Source organism: Polyodon spathula, chromosome 1 (assembly GCF_017654505.1).
Source record: "Polyodon spathula isolate WHYD16114869_AA chromosome 1, ASM1765450v1, whole genome shotgun sequence".
Taxonomy (NCBI): Eukaryota; Metazoa; Chordata; class Actinopteri; order Acipenseriformes; family Polyodontidae; genus Polyodon; species Polyodon spathula.
In genome coordinates, this window is record NC_054534.1 from 15,122,652 (window position 1) to 15,141,541 (window position 18,890).

At 35.3% G+C, this 18,890-nt stretch overlaps 1 protein-coding gene across 8 annotated transcripts in view; it reads left to right on the forward strand.

The window, feature by feature from the left end:
* Positions 1-12,512, forward strand: part of LOC121314588 (zinc finger protein 462-like) — a 49,923-nt gene extending 37,411 nt beyond the window's left edge. For 7 of the 8 annotated variants that reach the window (XM_041248011.1, XM_041248055.1, XM_041248064.1 and 4 more), the window contains 6 exons: positions 2,483-2,738; positions 3,819-3,955; positions 4,930-5,153; positions 5,531-5,732; positions 9,257-9,380; positions 11,199-12,511. In XM_041248011.1, the coding sequence (XP_041103945.1) occupies positions 2,483-2,738; positions 3,819-3,955; positions 4,930-5,153; positions 5,531-5,732; positions 9,257-9,380; positions 11,199-11,397 (1,142 nt within the window). In that variant the 3' untranslated portion in view covers positions 11,398-12,511. Of the gene's footprint in view, positions 1-2,482; positions 2,739-3,818; positions 3,956-4,929; positions 5,154-5,530; positions 5,733-9,256; positions 9,381-11,198 lie in introns of all 8 variants that reach the window. The other variant, XM_041248072.1, reaches the window with a different exon arrangement.
* Positions 12,513-18,890: the final 6,378 nt, after the last annotated feature.

The following is an 18,890-nucleotide window of genomic DNA, read 5'->3' on the forward strand; positions in this document are numbered from 1 at the left end:
TAGAATGAATAGGTTAGATTTTATTTATTTTTTTATTTTTTCACACAACAAACTTTGCATATGGTTTTACTTTTTTTTTCTGGGGTTTCACACTAAGGTCAAAGATCATACATTTTCTTAAGAAGTAACATTACTTCTTTGTTTTGAAATCCTCCTATCCAATACAATGCAACCTAACACAAGTCTCAACAAATTGTTTTTGAGTGAAGGTTGATTTAAAGGTCAGAGGGTTGCTCAGGAACCATATTGTTTCACCTGTCCATAACTTTTGACCTCTTCACCAGATCAGGCTGAAAGCCTATATTTTGTGTGTTTCTTGCCTGGAACAATCCTCAGGTGTAAATCTTGAGGTGGTAGGGTGATTTATCACATAATTACGCTATCATGTAAGTACATGCAAATGCATTTCTCTTTCATGTTTCTCCCCTATCTCACTCGCTATGTTACTTCTGTCCTATAAACACTGTAATGTAGGCCTTGTGGTACAATGTAGCCCCTGATAAAAGTATGTCAGGTCTGCCTCATGCCCATGGTGACTAGAAGTTATTTGTAATAGAGAGCTGCAGATTTCATATAACTTAATACATATCAGCGAATCAAAGTAATCTGAAGGAAAGCCTGTTTGCACAGAAGTTTGTCCTCCATATCGTAGAAATTTTGGCCCAAGCCTTGCAAGGGATTGGTATTGCTGCTTTGTTGTAGCAAAGAGCCCTGGAGTTTCTAGTTGATAAAAAAATGCATGGCACACCTTATTAAAAAAAAAACTAAAAACCTCTTGGCATTCCTTTTTCTTGAAGAATGAAAGCTAACAAGTGGATTTATTCAAGGATTAAGCCCATTAGAGATAAGTGGAATGTTACTTGCATAACATTTCTCTGCTTCCCATTAATAAGTCTTTTTTCCCTCTATCTGCATTATCTGCATTGTCTGTCTTTTTGATTATCTGTTACCTTCCCTGCATACTGATGCACATTTCCCATGTATTGAAATCTAATTTGCATAGTAGTCCTGGGGCAGCCCTTTGAGGACAGCATTAGAACATAAGAATGTAAGAAAGGTTACAAACAAGAGATGCCCATTCGGCCCATCTTGCTCATTTAGTTGTTAGTAGCTGATTGATCTCAGAATCTCATCAAGCAGCTTCTTGAAGGATTCCAGGGTGTCAGCTTCAGTAACATTGCTGGGGAGTTGGTTCCAGACTCCCACAATTCTCTGAAAAAAAAAGTGCCTCCTATTTTCTGTTCTCAATGCCCCTTTGTCTAATCTCCATTTGTGACCCCTGGTCCTTGTTTCTTTTTTTCAGGTCGAAAAAGTCCCTTGGGTCGACACTGTCAATACCTTATAGAATTTTGAGTGCTTGAATCAGATCACCTCGTAGTGTTATACAAGGCAGTATTCTTCTTTTCTAAAGTATACAACACTCCTAGTCTGTGAAATCCCGTACATCCAACACCTGAACATCTTGACAGTCTTTACAGTGTCCACTGAAACGATACACTGGCTGGCCAAAACATCAGTGACCTGCTACTGAAGCCCACAGTGCATTGTGTTCCATTGTTTGTGTTGGAACAGATGTGCCTTTTTCAGTGTTGAAGGTTTTTGTGATGTAAGGGATTGTAGCAGGTATGTTGCTTATCCGAGTGTGTCCCACTCAAGAGTTGTACTATCCACTGGTGGTTCTTGGTAAAAATTGTCATTTTAGACTCTCTCAATGGGCAAATGGAGCCCCATGTGCTTTCTCATGATTTCACTCAGATTGCAAAGGTCTTACAAGATTACAAGACATACAAGATGTGTAGAATTGTCAGACCACACACCCCCGATGCAAACAAAATATAATACAATTTAACATAATGAGTTGTGTGCTTTTATAGGTTTTATAGACATTATAGTACAGAAGGTATTTTGACAGTTGGTTCCATTTTTTCTTGGTGCTTTGATGTATGTTCAGAAGTGTTCGATGGCTACCTCTAATCAAGTTGAGAGTGGATTTCTCACACGCTTTGCTGTCGGGTCTGTAATACAAAGAGTGCAAGAGACATTCCCACTGAACACTTACTGTACATCATTAAATGTAAATAAAAACCAGACAGCTGATTTTAATGTATTTAATCTGTACAAGTTGATTAATAGTTGTGTCAATATTTGGAAGACTTGTGTTTTTTTTCTTCCAGTTTTAACAATAACAAATGTTAAAAAGAACATGTTGTCATATTCTTAACCCCTTAACTTGACACCTTTCCTTTTTTTTTTTTTTTTTTTTTAAGGTATAAAAGTTCACTGATTTCTTCTCTACAGATTTTGCTCATTTGTAATTTTTGTATATTGGACATTAGGAATGAATTACAAAGGTAGTTGTTTTGGACTTTGTTTTAAGAGGATTCTGCAGTACATTTTGTGGATGTAGGTCGGGGTAACACCTGTGTTTGATAAGTTTGCTGCTGACGTACCTTTATTTTCTTTTTTCTTCACTCTCATACAGACTGTTCCTACTCTGAACCTCCGGACGTACAGCAGCAGCTGAGTCATTACCAGCAAGCCGTCCGCAATAACAGCAGTGCCAGCCCCACGCCTCGGCCCAGCGCTGTAGCCGAAGTCAAACCAGAAGGCCTCCTGACGTGCGAGTTTTGCGATTTCAGCTCGGGCTACATGCAGAGCCTCCGTCGCCACTACCGTGACAGGCATGGTGGGAAGAAGCTGTTCAAGTGTAAAGACTGCTCCTTCTTTACCTGTTACAAGTAAGACTTTGAATACACTCTCTAGCTCTTATTATTTAACAGATGTAACATTCTTCTGTAGCTATGTTAAAGCAGACATGTTCTAACTCGTGTCCAGGAACCCCAAGGGGTCTTCAGAAAATTCTGAATACTTTTGTAAAACACTTTTATTTAGAATATGAAAAGTGATCTTTCACTGTTTGTTTGTTTTGGTGATTCAAACAGACGATATACATTCAAGATAGTTGTACTTTGCAATTTGCCCTTTTCTCAGTTATTGGTGTGTCTTTGGAAATTTAGATATATTGGGAACAAGTAGTCGTATGTAACAAATCATGTTTGGCAAACATGGATTTGTTGTCTTTTGAATATTCTTTCAAAATTCATATTTGCTGTGTAATACAGCAGAGACATATCTCTGAATGCCGAGTACAATGCATTTCAATACAATGGCCATTAATGTCTCTGAATATATATTCCAAGCATCAAGGAGTTGAATGTTTTTCCAAGTAGTAAAAACAAAAAGGCTTGCATTGTGTCAGGTGTCTTTGGTTGACCATACTAATGATTAGGGGTTGCACAGAATAGCCGACTAGTTAACTGTTTGGCTAGAAACTGGTAGTCGACTAATCGCACAATTCATTTTCAAAGAAACAGCAGTGACAGTTGTAATGTTTTTGTGTGTTTCTGCTAGTAGCAAACTCACAAAATCAATATTTTAATTGTATTCAGCTGTATGAAATTAAACAGAAAAAATTGTGAAGTGTGCGGTTTCAGCTGAATGGAAGTGCATTTGTGGTGTATCACTTACATATAAATGACATTTTAGAACATTAATACATTTTAAAAATCCAAGCAGGTTTGAAATATAGTGAAGAAACATTTTTTAAAATGGAGACTGGTCGACTATGTTTACGTTGACTAAAAAGTAGCTGTTCTTTCTACCCCTAGTAGAGAAGTAGTAAGGTGGGGATGTTCTTGGAATGGTTGATTTGGCATAGGCTCCTCTATGCATTACTGGGTAATAGTCTTCAGTCATGCAGAGGCAGAATGTAGAGGACCTCTTCATGTTGTAAACTGTCTTGTGTTTGTCTCACTCAGGTCTGCATTCACAATGCATGTGGAAGCAGGCCACATAGCCACCCCTGAAGAGGGCCCCAAAGACCTGCGCTGCCCACTCTGTCTCTACCACACCAAATACAAGAGCAATATGATTGACCATATTGTCCTGCACAGGGGTAAGTCATTCATGGCAAAAACTTGCTGAAGTAAGGGCTGGAGGGCAAAAAGTGTAATCATATTGCCACCATTATTAATTTATAGCAGCCTCCAGACCAGCAGAGATGATGCAGTTACTGTACTGTATGTGGACTTTCCTTTTTTACCATTGCTTGCCCATCTTATGAGTCACAGATAATGAAATTATAATAGCAGGTAACAAGGTGAAAATTACAATGAAACATTATGTACCTGAATGTTGGTACTGTATTTGCTGGGGTATTTTCTTACCATGAAGCTAACCTAATTGCACCACTGCAACAGGTACCTAGGTGGAGAAGGGAGTTAATTACGTAAGCCTTTAACTTCTGGAGGCATGACAAAATGAAGAGAATTTGGTTGTCTCAGCCCTTGTTCAACATTTTTTTCACATTGAAGCCAGGACACTTTTGAAGGCAGTGTCAAATAGGGAAAGAAATTAAATGGTTATGGAAACTGAACAACTCTCCATGTCAGGATTTAAATTGGTGAGGATAAACGGAAGCTCTTAACGCCAATGTGTATGTGTAAATTTGATTTTCTATTACACTAAGAATGGAGGCACTGACTGGAGATCTGATGCATATGATTGTTTCTCAAAGATCAGGGAATTGGAGGTGGAAATCTTCTGGAATGACCTCTAGAGTCTTAAAGACTTGTGATACATCAACAATTTGTGCCGATCAATTGCTTATGCACTGCCCTGACCCATATCTGCTGCCCTGCCCATCAGGCTGAAACTGACTTTGAACAAGAGAATGCTGCTTGCATATATTACAGAATATGTAGCAGGGTTGCATAACAAATGATTGAGTCGCAGCAACAGAAAAGTTGAATATGACAGTTTGAACATTCAGACAAAAGCATACCTAGAACTTGCAAAATAAGGAGAGATACCGATGCAAGAGGTTATAAAGAATGAGCCCTGATGAGATCGATTGTTCCCATCCCACAGAGGAGCGAGTGGTCCCTATTGAGGTGTGCCGCTCTAAGCTGTCGAAGCACCTGCAGGGGATTGTGTTTCGCTGCGACAAGTGCACCTTCACCTGTTCCAGCGATGAGAGCCTGCAGCAGCACATTGAGAAGCACAACGAGCTCAAGCCTTACAAGTGCCAGCTCTGCTATTACGATAGCAAAGAACGAGAAGAGCTTGAGGGGCACCTGCATGAGGAGCACAAGGTGAGCCTTCAAAACCCTTTAAGCTTCATGCCCAGCTTCTCCGGCAAGACTTTCACATTATAGCTGAAATAAACACTATTGCCAGCAATAAATATTACAAAACCTACTAGAGCAGCAGTCTCTATATAGTACTAGAAAAAGTACAATACAGTAATTGTTATTAACGGTGTGACAGCAGTTATGCTTGTGCGAGTTTTGCAATTCATGAAACCTTTCCCAGGCCTTCTCAGCATGGCTGCCTGTCACATGTCCCTCAAATCAACGTTCTGCACACTTAAATTGGAATTTCATGTTAAAAAAGCAATTCAGTATCTCTTATGTACACAGATATACTATAGGATCACTTTATAATTTTACAAAATCTGATCTCTGCACAGGTGAGCCGTAACTTTGAGCTGGTAGGCCGAATTAACCTGGACCAGCTTGAGTCGATTAAAGAAAAGTTGGAGAGCTTAACCAGCGGAGATGAGGAAGAAGAGGAGGTAGAGGAGGAAGAGAAAGAAGAGGAGGAGGAGGAGGAGGAGGAGGAGGAGGGGGTTGTGGAGGATGGGGAAGAAAGTGAGAAGAATGAGATAAAAGGTCAGTAGTAAAAAGGGGGCAAGCTGTGAAAGTACAGCATTCTGCACCAAACTTAGACAGTCAAGCCCTTTCTAAACCTGCCATACGTTTGTTTGTTTGTTTGTTTGTTTGTTTGTTTACTTGCACAGCTTGATTTTTCACTTTGAATATAGTGGTTTTGGTGTTGCAGCTGTCAATCTCTCAGACATCCACATTCCCAGGTTGTCTGCAGAGTTGTTTTTTTTGTTTGTTTGTTTTTTAAAGCCCAAAAAAACTTTCTATTTTTTTATTTTCTATTTCAAAGGACAAAGAAAATATCTAATAGATGTGAGTAATTCATTGTGTGATATTCATAACTTAAAGAAATACAGTGTTAGCCATTATAATGGCAAGCAACGCATGTGAATAATTTAGAAGTGAGTGGAATTTATGGGTGCATCTACACCACCAGCGAGCGGTGCGAGCAGCCAGTCAGGAATAGAACTGTGTTCTATTTTTCCAGTGCATCGCAGGCGAATGAAATGAAATGGACCAATCACAATGGTCTGAATTGAAATGGACCAATCACAATGGTCTAAAGTGAAATGGACCAATCAGAAGTAATGTCAGTAAACTTGGAACAGGTCATAACACAAATACGCCATAAACATGGAAGTCGAGAAATTGATTCAGGAAGTGCAGCAGTATCTTGTGCTCTACAGTTGTTCTTTAAATTCATACAAAGACAAAAGTAAAAAGGACAATGCCTGGCAGAACATTTCTGCATTGTTACTAGTATGTCTGGTGAGTGAATTTAATGAATATACTCGGGTAGGTGGGACTTTTAGTCTGGAAACATAAAGCTGCCAAAATAAAACTGCCTATAATATATGTTTTAAATGTCTTCTGTGTGGAAAGTGAAAGTTTCTAGACTTAAAACGTTCGCCTTTGATGTAGACACAGAGAGTTTGCTACGGTCTCTCGCCTCCAGTGTAAAACCACCTTTATAACAAATATTGGCATTTTTGTTCTCGAAATGATTTACAATGCCCACAAGCCCAATTTAATATTGTACCGTACCATGCAAAATGAAGGAAGGAAACACACACAATTTGCAGATACTAGAATAGATAGTTTATTGAGACGATTATTCCTGGCCCCTGTTAGCCTGGGCCACACCAAAAACAAAAAACAGTCTTGCACTCTCACAGCAGCACACTCACACTCGTGAAGTTGGTTATATTGATATAATAACTACAGCTATGGCCATAAGATTTGCATCACTCTGTAGAATTAACTAATTTTACAATTAAAACCTGCTGAATAATGTAACGCTAACATATTGAATTACGTACCGCTTTGTAGTTTTCCAATATACCTAACAAAAAAAATTGAAAAATGTGACATTTTGAAATACTGTACCGCTGTTATGGGGCAGACGTTTGGCAATAAACCGTGTAAACGTTATATTAACATCAAAAAATTACAATTTATTTTTATAGATTTATATATATATATATATATATATATATATATATATATATATATATATTTTTTTTTTTTCTGTCGCAATCCTAAAATTTGAGGTGGCGAAAAATCTTTAGCCATAACTGTATAGGTATAATAATGTTACATTTTGAAAATAAAGAGTTTATCCCAGGAAACCCAAGGTAACGTTAATTTATTTTTTAAAAATATTCCATGTAAGGGATAAACAACGATAAGTGTTGAATCAGTAAAAGTAAGTCAATGTTTCGAGTGTCGTTATGGATGAGAAACGGTGGATTCTTATCTTACTGAGTTCAACACTTTGAGTTGTTAATGCCACTTAGAACATGTATTCCTAATAGATACTTATTCAATAATGAGATTGTTAATTTGGTAATTGGATTAGATTTGTCCTCTTTTGTTACTCTTAGTTCAAACAGTTAAAATGTTTGTCTCTCATATTGTGGGAATGTTGTCAAGAGTTCCTTTGAGTTCGAAATCCCACTTAGAGACAAAAGTGTCTGTTGTAAGTGAAGATAATAGTGGGGACTATGCTTTCAATGTAGAACATGAAAGTGGCTTTAGAAAAATAAAAATGCAAAAAAACCAAGGAATGTGAATCAGGAACGGAGAGTAAAGCCATTGACCATTATGCCAAAGCTAAAACAGACGAAGACTTAAATGTCATTGCCAGTGACCAGTTTGAGTATTCAAATGTACGTGGGCTGTAAACTTGTTTGAACAATGATTACAGCCAAGAAAGAAATGCAAGAGTTTAAATCCAACGTCTGTGTGATTGGTGTAGATTTACTGTGATGATGACATTGCTGTTGTTCCTGAACCTGTCCAAACAATATGTGAAATATGAATTAGAAGGGGGGTGTTTAGAATATGGGGTAAAATTGTAGAAGGGAAATACATAGGACCCAAATAATACCTTTACTGTGGAATGTAAGGTAGATATAAAAAAAAAAAAAACTGTGGGTGAAAAAAAGAAATGTAGTTCTTTCTGTTTTAAATACGGAATGAAAAACTACATCTCCTAGAATGCCATAGGTATCCAAGAACACTGATTGGCTGGCAGTCGGTTAAGCTAATACACCTGTTTGTAATTGAACAAGCAGGGCAGGTGTAAAAGGACAGGTTTCAAAGACAGTAGCTGCGTGTAGACTTGAGTATGGTGTACGCTAAAACAAAGTATGTTGAACCTGTGATTTGTGAATAATGTTTTTAAAGACAGTAATCAAGATTAGTGATCTGACTAAAAGTTGGGATTGTGTGAAGTTGCTTAGCACTCCAAAACAGGAGCTATGATTTATTTTTGTTTTGTATTATTTGTTAAAAGAAGCCATGTTCCCACTGGAAAAGGGACACCACAGAGCAAATAAACATACAGGTACCGTCCTGTTTAAACCCATCCTTTGTTGTCGAGAGTGCTTTATCCACCAAAGACAGTGACAGTTAGACTGTAAATAAAAAGGCTTTGTCACAATTTGTTATTGTGAAAACCTTTATTTTTTATTTTTTATATTATGTTAATGTATAATTGTATTACTTTTAGCAAACAGTATGAAATGCTAAACTGAAATCACAAGCCGTTTTCTAAGTGTTATGTTAAAAATGTGTAATGCTGTAATTACCTAACTGTTGAAATTATTGTTGTGTAATAAAATGGTGTTCACTTTTCTGTTGAATTGCTCTGACTGGTTTGGTAGCGGAATCAACAGTTTTCTGTGGATTCGTTAATCAACAATATATGTGCCCCACACTCCCCTTCTCTTCAAAGCCACACAGCCACTTTTAGTAGAAGATTCAAAGAATAAATCAATCAAAAGATCAAAGGGTGATGTCACAAAAATGTTTTCAGTTTTTTGTATATTTTGTGATCTTGCAAAGAAAATGTTTGGTTAGGATGAAAATGTAGCAGTGTGTTCTGGCAAGGGTCTGGAAATAAATATATATGTTTTTACTGTCTCAAATAAGTTTTTTTTTATAGCACCCCTGGGACGGTTGCTATTGGTAGCATGCGGAGGTGATTTGTGTGTGTTGTTTATCCCTAACCTGGTTTTGTTTCCCAGATGCGCCAGGCTCTCCTGGAAGTGGAGCATCTGTTTACATTGAAAAGCGATTTCCTTGTGAATTCTGCGGCCGCACGTTTGAACGTTCCTCTGAGTGGGAACGCCATGTTCTAAGGCATGGCATGTAAGTCATTTTTCACATACCTTTTTTAAGCTACTGACTGCGGTTATATGGAAAATAGTAAGCTCCTCTATGAAACCACAAAAGAAATGTCATTAAATAAATAAATAAATAAATGGCCCTCTACACTTATTATACAATAATTCAAGGTTAAAGATAAAGGATTATTTAGTTAAACTGTAACCACATTTTAACAAAACAGAAAGCAGTAGCATTTATAGTAATTTAACAAATAATCTTTAAAGTATTCGCTCATGACAAAAGTATTGGCATCCCTGTTTTAGTGTTTTGTGTGTCCTCCTTTTGATTTTATTATGACTGTCAGACCTTTAGGATAATTCTCAACCATTGTGTTAAATCTTGCTGGTGAAATCTGGACCCATATATCCTTCAGCTCAGACAGAATGGATACACAATGCTTGCTACTTCTTTTTACAGATTGGTCCAAAGCATTTCAATTGGAATTTTTACAGACTTAACATAAAGGTGTCAATACTTTATGGGATGAGAAACTGAAAAGAAACGGCTACATTTTAGCTTTTTTTTTTTTTTGATTTGTATAATGTTTTATAGTTTTTAGAGTTCAGCTAGGTAGAAGTAATAATACAATTGACTACAATCCATGTGGGACAGTCATAAAAACACTCCTGTGAGTTCGAACTTATCCGGACAACCTTGTTTTTGTTTTGCAGGTAAATTTATATTTGTAGCTGACAAAATTTGAATTTTTCTAATTCGTTTTTGAGCTTGTGAAAGCATTGGTCGCACACTTGCGGCTAAAACTAAATTGATGGTCACACAAACCACTTTGTTGGTCTTACTTGCGACCAAACTGGTCACACCATAGAGCCCTGCTTGGGGCAGTAAACATCAAAAATTTTATCTCAAGACTGTGCTAATAAAATGTCATTAAAGAGTGCTACCATGAGATACAAAACAGCTTCCGGACAGTCAGGCAGATAATAGGATTCACTATTGAGTCAATTAATGCCCACCAGAGACCTTTACAAAGAAGCATATTATTAAAGTGTTATGATTATGGGACCGTATTACTCCAACCAATAATACCATTTTACTATGTACTCTTTCACTCAATATTTTACGATGGTGTAATACTACAGAGTTGAGCTGGCATGAGAGAATTAAGTGACCACAGTTGAAACAGCACAGAGGTAATCCCTTGCACAATTGGCAATCCCTTTATAGGTTAAAAAAACATTTTTTTGTTTGTTTTGAGATGGCTTAACTTGGTTATACTGAATCAGAAAGACTCATAGTGATCAAGTGCAATAGTCATCTTTGTAACCGAGGCTAAAATAAAAACAAACATCACTGCCATATCTATACTTTATAATGATTATGGTGCCTTCTTTTAATCCAGGTCCCAGTTAATTATGAGCCCCCTAGGTGTTGCTGATTAGGTAGTTTAAAAATATGATTGACATCAGACTTGCTTGCCCTCAGTGTCATTTTCCTTTGATATCTTCACCCACACAGTCAGCTGTGTTTAATGAAGCTGATCAGAATCCAGAATACATTAATAATAATAAAAAAACGTGTGCTACTTGTACCTAATAATTACATATTAGACAAACTATAACCAATTGTTAAATCATTTTAAGAGTTTATTGCCATTTTGAAAGCAGGAAATCATAAAATTGCAATTTAAAAAAAAAAAAAAAATCATAAATTCACAAAAACTTTTAGCAATATGTCCTTACTTGTGACTGGTCTCTAACAGTTGAGTACACTTTTCAGTGTTCCTGTCAATTAGAAATCTAATGTACTGGTACTTCTCTTTTGTTTCGCTTCCACATTAAGGACTGTGAAAAACAAGAAAGAGGTCACAAGTGTTGTCCAGGCAGGGGAAGTTGAAATGAAAACAAGCAGGACAGCACGTGCTGCAACAGAAGATAAAGGTGAAGACGATTTAAACGTTCCTATGGAAGCTGAAAATCACCAGGCTGAGCTCTCAAACAATAATGAAAAGGACAACGGGAAGCCAGAGACCAAAAAATAGGAAACGGAGTAGCTTTGAAATTTTACTTGAAAAAATTTAAACCAAGGTTGCTTTACGTACATTTTTGTTAACCTTTGGAGCACTGTTAGATAACTGTTCTCGGTTTTCAGTTATGCATTGAAAAAAAGCTTTGAGCTGTGTTACATCCTACTTGTGCTGGTGTTATAAAATCGCAGAACCTTAAAAATGTGAGATTTGGTCCGTACGACAGATACTAATATATTGGTAACCAATAGTAAATGGTAGAGAAATGTCATTAAGGTCAAATCTGAAAACAGGCTTCTAATGTGTGTTTGGAATACAGAAATGTAGACACTTGTATACTCATGAAATATTCATGAATCATGAACAAATATGAGGATAGTGATTTCTTTTTTTTAATTTCTTTTTTTAAATCCAAAAAAATATTCATTATAGGTTGCAATGTATACTGTTTAAAAGTTCACTTACAACTGTATTTTCTATCAAACCAGGTTTTGAGTTTTAAATTATCATTCCATTAATGAATAGTAAGCATGCTATTTGTTTGCCAGGTGGTTCTGTAGATTCTTTACTTATACAGTATATGACTAGGATATCTACAGTTTAATAAGAAAATCGCAAGTTTGCCCTGATGTTTAAAAGCATGGCAGGCTCTGGAACCGATTGATAAGGATTTGACCTTAACGATGAACAGTTATTTTATTTGTTTTACATTGAGTACTTACTAATGTGTTAATCTCAAAGAGCAAATAAATATAGGAGATATTTGTATATATTTTATATTTAATTTAAATGCACTATCAGTTTCCAAAATTTGTGTAGCAAATTGCTACGTTAATCTAGGTCTATGTCTTCTTGTGTCTATTCCCCAATTCTATCCCCCACTCAGTGGGAAGTAAGATTGTAATGAAAGTTTTCTGTGAATGAAAGGGATAGCTTGAACATGGCACCTTGGTTTAACCATGAACAGTTTTAGCCTCTGTAGCTGACAAAACCACTTGGTTCATTGTTGTCTGTTAAATGTTAATGAAGAAAGGTAGCCATTTTCTTACAGCTGCTCTCTTTAGCACATGATAGCCTTTATAGTTTTACCTCAGAACAAAGAAAATGTAAGTTCTTCTCTTTTAGTATATATATATATATATATATATATATATATATATATATATATATATATATATATATATATATATATATATATATATATATATATATATATATGGGTTACTTATATATTCGAAATTAGGAGTGAACCCAATGAATGCCTGTGTAAGCTTCATATTTCATGAAAGCAACAAATTAAAAAAAAAAATCAACCAAACAGGAAAAAGGTGATAATACTAAATATTGCTGGAGAAACCGTTTTTGCACTGGATGGTTGTGCATAAAATAGCATTTGTAAAAATGTCTCAAGTCGAATTTGTTGGTGTCTTTTGAAAATAATAATAATCTTGAGTTTTTTTTTTTTTTGTTTTGTTGTTTTATTAAAAGTATTTAAAGGAAATGTACGCTCGCTTCTGGTGCTTTGACTAATGTGAAAAATGAGCAGTGTCTGTAAAAGATTGCTGCTCAAACCCCTGAAGCCTTATTAGACCGTAATAATAAATGTTGTGAAATCTTTTTTGGCACTTAAAGAGCTTACCAACACCAGTAGTACTAATAAGCAAAAATGAAAGATAATATCACCAAAAGTAGTGATTATTATACAGATACTTGTAACTCCAGAAATTGCTTTCAACCTGAGACATTCCTTCACATTGAAATATGTGACTAGGTCCTATATAAATAAAAAAAAAATCGAAAAAAGTATTTTAAGCTTTGAAATAGATAACACCTGGGTCTTTTTTTTTCATAAAATTCGAAACTTTATCTATTGTGTGACATATTTGAACATATATAAATATCTGTGATTATTTATTTAGTAACATATATATCTATATATATATATATATATATAATTGGTATCATGTTGTATATATATCCTTCTCCATCCTGGATTTCCTTTCCTGTGAAATAAATTCCTGAAGGTGAATTGTGACAGTTACCCAGAATGGATTATGCTTTGTTTCCATTTATTTCTGGATACTCTGTAAATAATGTAATTCATTATTTTTTTTTTTTTTTTTAAACTTGTTAATAAAGTTAATAAACATTATTCTGATGAAAAGACCGGCTCTTTTTTTTGTACAGTTCATGATAGAGAGGGCAGGGGGTATTGAATATGGACAGAACACACTCAGCAGACGTTAATGCAAGATTTATTGTAAAGCGAGGCTATTAAACTTTGCCAAGAAAGCTCATCTTTTTGCTTCTTTTTTTGTGCATCATTTTGCATCAAGCTGTTCTGTACCGTGATGTTTTTTTTTTTTTATGTAATTCTGCAGACTGGCCTTTTGATAAAGGAAACTTGACGTTATGTCCCTGTGACAAAGTGCCCGCCCCTGTGTGTATTTTTTGTATATGTTGCATGTGGTGTGTTAAATGTTGGTGTATAGTCATTGGTACACGGGATATAAACGGGTCTGTGTTTCACGTGTGTTTAAAAATGTATAATTGTATTTAGGCATGGGATTATACATCATGTGCATTTAAAGTAGTTAATATGTGAGCACAAGGTTGTACATAATTAATTCACGTGCTGGGATTCAAGTTAATAATTAATTGGTAATTGAATCCCAGCACAACAGTATATATAGATGCACGTTTTACTCACTCGGGGTTATTGGGTGTTCAGTGAGTAGGGAACGGGAGAGAGAGGAGGAGAAATAGAGTTTAAAATCAATTGCTATTGCTTGCTGGTGGGATCAGCACGATACTTGTTTGTTTAAACTCACCGTGTTTGTTAGTGTGTCGATCTGCTCACAATGTTTGTTTAGTATAGTCCGTTTTGTTTGTCTATTTATTTGGGCGTAAAGTGCCGTGTCCTGTCTTCTGTTTGTTTAAACCTTTTATTTGCAATAAACCGGCAATGGCAAGCGTCTTCATCATTTCACCTCACCTGTCCTGTCCTTGTGTATTAATTTCCTGGTTCTGACGTCTCCACTCAGCCGTCTTTGTGACAGTCCCATACTTATTTAATTGTTTTGAAACCATTATTAAATATAGCATTTAAACATATTTTAAACTGCTTGTGGTCTTCGAGAATATAAGATGGAAAATATTTTAAACTTTTCTCAGTTTGATATGCTTGAAGCAGCTAAACCAAAAAGGTTGGCATTGTATTTGAAGTAGTGGTATCAATTAAATTAGTAAATGTGTCAAAACAGAATGAACTAATTGTCTACCAAACCTAAAAGGATCCTCAGATTGATCAAGACATATGGGTTTAAAACGCAAATTGACCTGGTTCAGGGTAAAGACAGACCTGTTATAACCTCCTTTTTCTCTGTATCCATTTGAATGTATTTTGGTATCTGTATCATAAACCGACTTAACAGGAGACAACCAAAGGTTAGCATCTTTTCAAATCAGTAGGTTGCCAAGTTAATATGCATTATTTACCGTTCACTACTTGTCCTGTAATATAAAGATTATTTTGTTGTTCACCAAAAATGTGCTCTGCCCTGTTGGTCCGTGTTACACTTGTATCCTACTGAGCAACATAGTTTCTGGTTTCCACATGTGATATAAAGCAACAGCAATGTGGTCTGCTCTGTGAACAGATGACCTTTATTTGACGCACTTTGATGTTTCTGTGCTGTTAAAAGGAGTATTTTTATGTGTATTACCACTGGGAGTACTATTCTCCATTGTTGTGCGTCAATCTGCCCTGGACTGGGTTGCAATTGTCGAACAAGTAGAAATTTCATACATTCCCATAGCCTCATAAATCATAACATCTCTAACAAACACTAGACATTGAGATTTATTATTATTATTATTATTATATTTATTATTATTATTATTATTATTTATTATAATAATTATAAAAATATTAATATATTTATAAAAAGCATGTATAAGATATTCCATGGTCACCATCTTTGTATCCTATCACAATATATTGTTTAACCCTATAAACTCTACAGAAGGATATTGTTTTTTGTTGAAAAGAATGACAAGTTTCACAAAAAAAAACTTCAAAAATAGGAGATGCAATTAAATACAACAGTTGTCAAAAATTGTAATACACTAGCATGAACAATAAGTTGCTGGCAGTGCTGCATAGTAGCAAATGTGCGGAGATCAATTCAGAGAGTGTTTTCTTACTTCATTACACTTTGGTTGTCAGCCACTTGGTGGATCTTCCCTGAGGAGTGCAGCCTGTTATTGGTTGTCTATTTTACCCATTATAAACATCTTAATATGTAATCATCCTTAAAACTTTTCAAATACATGCAATATGTATTCATGAGAATGCCATCTAAAAAAGAGAAGTAGTCTCCTAATATGTTATCCATTTTTTTAAAATGACAAACAACATTTGTTGACCCCAATCTACTCCCCTTTTTCACTAACTATCACTAAATATCTTTGAATAGAATTGTACCCTCTTCAAATACAGTGGTATCCCAAATGTTATCTATTTACTACTATTGCAGATCGAGTGAGTGGGATATTTGTTCTTCATTACTACAAAAAAATGGTGACAGCCCAGACTGGTATCACATTGGATGGGCAGAATTATCTATTTGGGACAAGAGGCATACACTAAAATGAATTTATGCAAATTCATTTTTACAATTGCTTATTGTAAATTACTTATTATGATACAAATTCACTTAACAAGAATTTCCTGTTTGTGCAAATGAATAAAATCAATTGACACAGTGTGGACAGATGTGTGTAAAGGGAAATGTATTAACTTCCATATTATAATATTCAGATTAGAACCTCTGTACTGTATTCTCGACTACTGGTCCTATGATGCATTTCTTAGTGCTCACGCATCAATGCCATTTCCATGAAGCAGAAAAATGAGTGACCAGGTCCTTGCAGATACAGTAATACAGGCCTGTGAACAGCAAAGCTATGGATGCAAGTAATCAGCGTCTCTGATTTGCTCATTACCTTGTTTTTGAGGATACCTTGCTTTTGTGCTTTAAAAATGCCTGTGATCAGAATGGGACATACAGGTTTCAAGCTGCAATGTATACTGTTTAAAAGTTCACTTACAACTGTATTTTCTATCAAACATTTTTCATTGGACTGAATCTCCGTGTTACAGTATGCATTTGGCTAAGACTTGATAAGAATTATTGACGAGACATCTTTTTTTAATGACCGTATTTTTTTATTCTTATAATTCCAATTACATTTAAAAAGGAAGAGTTTTTATTAGATGTCAAATATGGGTCAAACAAATTCATTAAAAAAAAAGATTAATATATTTGTTTTACAGCTGTTTGGCACTGGGTGGTGCCACCTGAAGCAGCTTGACCAATAAGAATTCGGGATGACTGATTGCAGTGGCCGAGTGACATCACCAGTTTTCCACATTATTTTGGGCTAGTATTAAATGCTACATTCATCTCCTATTTGATCATCAAGTCACACATAGATATGGCTGACTGGAATATTTACAGCCTTTTTTAAGTTTCTCTGCTTTGTGGATGTTAATATCCCTTGTCACTTCTAAAGAAGATTAATAAGAATTGTGTATTTTATCACAACCTTTATAACTGTGAAACTAGCTCCCTGCTCTATCCAGGTAAACTGTACACTTCCTGTTACTTTTGATCTTTATGACGACTGTATGAGCTGTTTGAGGCACAGTTCACTGGGTCAGATTAACTAAGATTTTTTTGCCAGTGTTTTTTCTCTATTATTTCTACGTGAATTTAAAAAAAAAAATGCTAATGGGTCACAACTAGACATAAACAACTCTGAATGTCAATTTAAGGGCTCACAAGCACACCTGATTTATTATTTTCAAAAACATGAGCAGTTTTTATTTCACTTTGCAAAAAGTGGAGCACAATTTGAACAAAGCAAAAAAGTTGTACTGTACATCTGTAGGTGACCTTAGTATTAGGTAAGTGTGAAAAGCAGAACATTGTCTGTATGCATTAAAAGTTATAACAAAAAGAATATTATTTTATATATTGACATCTTTTATTTAAACACCCTGTACCTTGTATTGGATTAGAACAATGATTTACAACAATACAGCAGATTGACAAGCTTTGTTTCGAAAAGCCTGAGAGCTTTAAAAGTAATCAATGCCATTAAGATATTAAAGTCAATTAAACAAAATCCTAAACAGATGTGGTCTTCTGTCAGGAAGAAGCAAGATGCTGCCTCTCATACAGTATGCTCTTCAGGGAGCAGATGATTCCACAGCAATGGAGCAGTCTGCAAACCAAAAGACCTTTGTTCTTGAAATCAAGGGACATGAACTGTTGACTTAGGGTCATATTAGTGAAAGTTTTGTTTTATTTCTGGATCTCGACATTTCAAATGGTTATATCGAGATCACAAGAAAAAGTATCCTCAGTACGTTTAGTAGTTTTATGAGAAATGTATTAAAAAGACTGGTAAAAAGCTAAGGCAGTTATCGTCCCCAGTGTTTGAGGTGAGGATCCTAAAAACAAGATTATTAAAATTACAAAGCTATTCTACCACATTCTGACCATATATGGCTTCTTCAAAGTTATTTCAGCTAATACAATTATGACATAAATCTTACCTGTTGTACACCTCAATTCATTATATGTCTCAAATGTGTAATTTTGAAAGAAAAACATTTTCAGATATGCTATCAGGCACAACACTAGGTTAAAGAAGTTTCTGTTGCACTTCCCCACCCTTTCAAGAGGTGTTACCCTGCAGTTAACCAGTCAGCTGCTTCTTCTGTTGACTGACATGCTTCCAATGAGTTCCAATGAACAAAAAAAAAACATGTTTACTATAGCATTCCTTTCAAAACTACACGAGACATATGCAGCTAATCGAAGTGCAAGATTTATGGAACTATTTTGTTGTCTACAATCACTTTAACAGTCCAGAATGAATACCCAACCAAAAAAAAACAAACAAAAAAACACATTAATTTCCTGATGATTTAGGTGTTAAATCTTTGTAAATATCATCCAATGTCAAAATATTTGAACCACTGAACCACTTTATATGTTGCTAAGCAGTTTTGGAAAGATAGCAGTAATATAACTACTACGCTATAAAATCAATGTCAAGATATTTCATGACAGTAGCTAGATAGTGTGTTTAACTGGATCATGCAGACTCCTGCGTATGGAATTAAAATGTGAATGCAGTATTAGAAATAAACCACAAGGGGGCCAAAAAACACAGCTTGCAGTTTAAAACAAAGCATTCAGTCACACTAGTTTTATTGCAATGTGAAGATTAATCATAAAATGTCTGTCAGTGCCATATAGCTTTAACCCAGTCCTGCTTCTAAAAAAAAAAAATTAAACTTTCAGTTAGGAAAAGTTGAACTACAGACACACACACACACAATCTTAAAGCTGTTTCCATTTATTTATATGGTTAAGGTCAACTCATTTTACACAGTCATTGATTACGTACAATAGCAATAAACATTACATTTA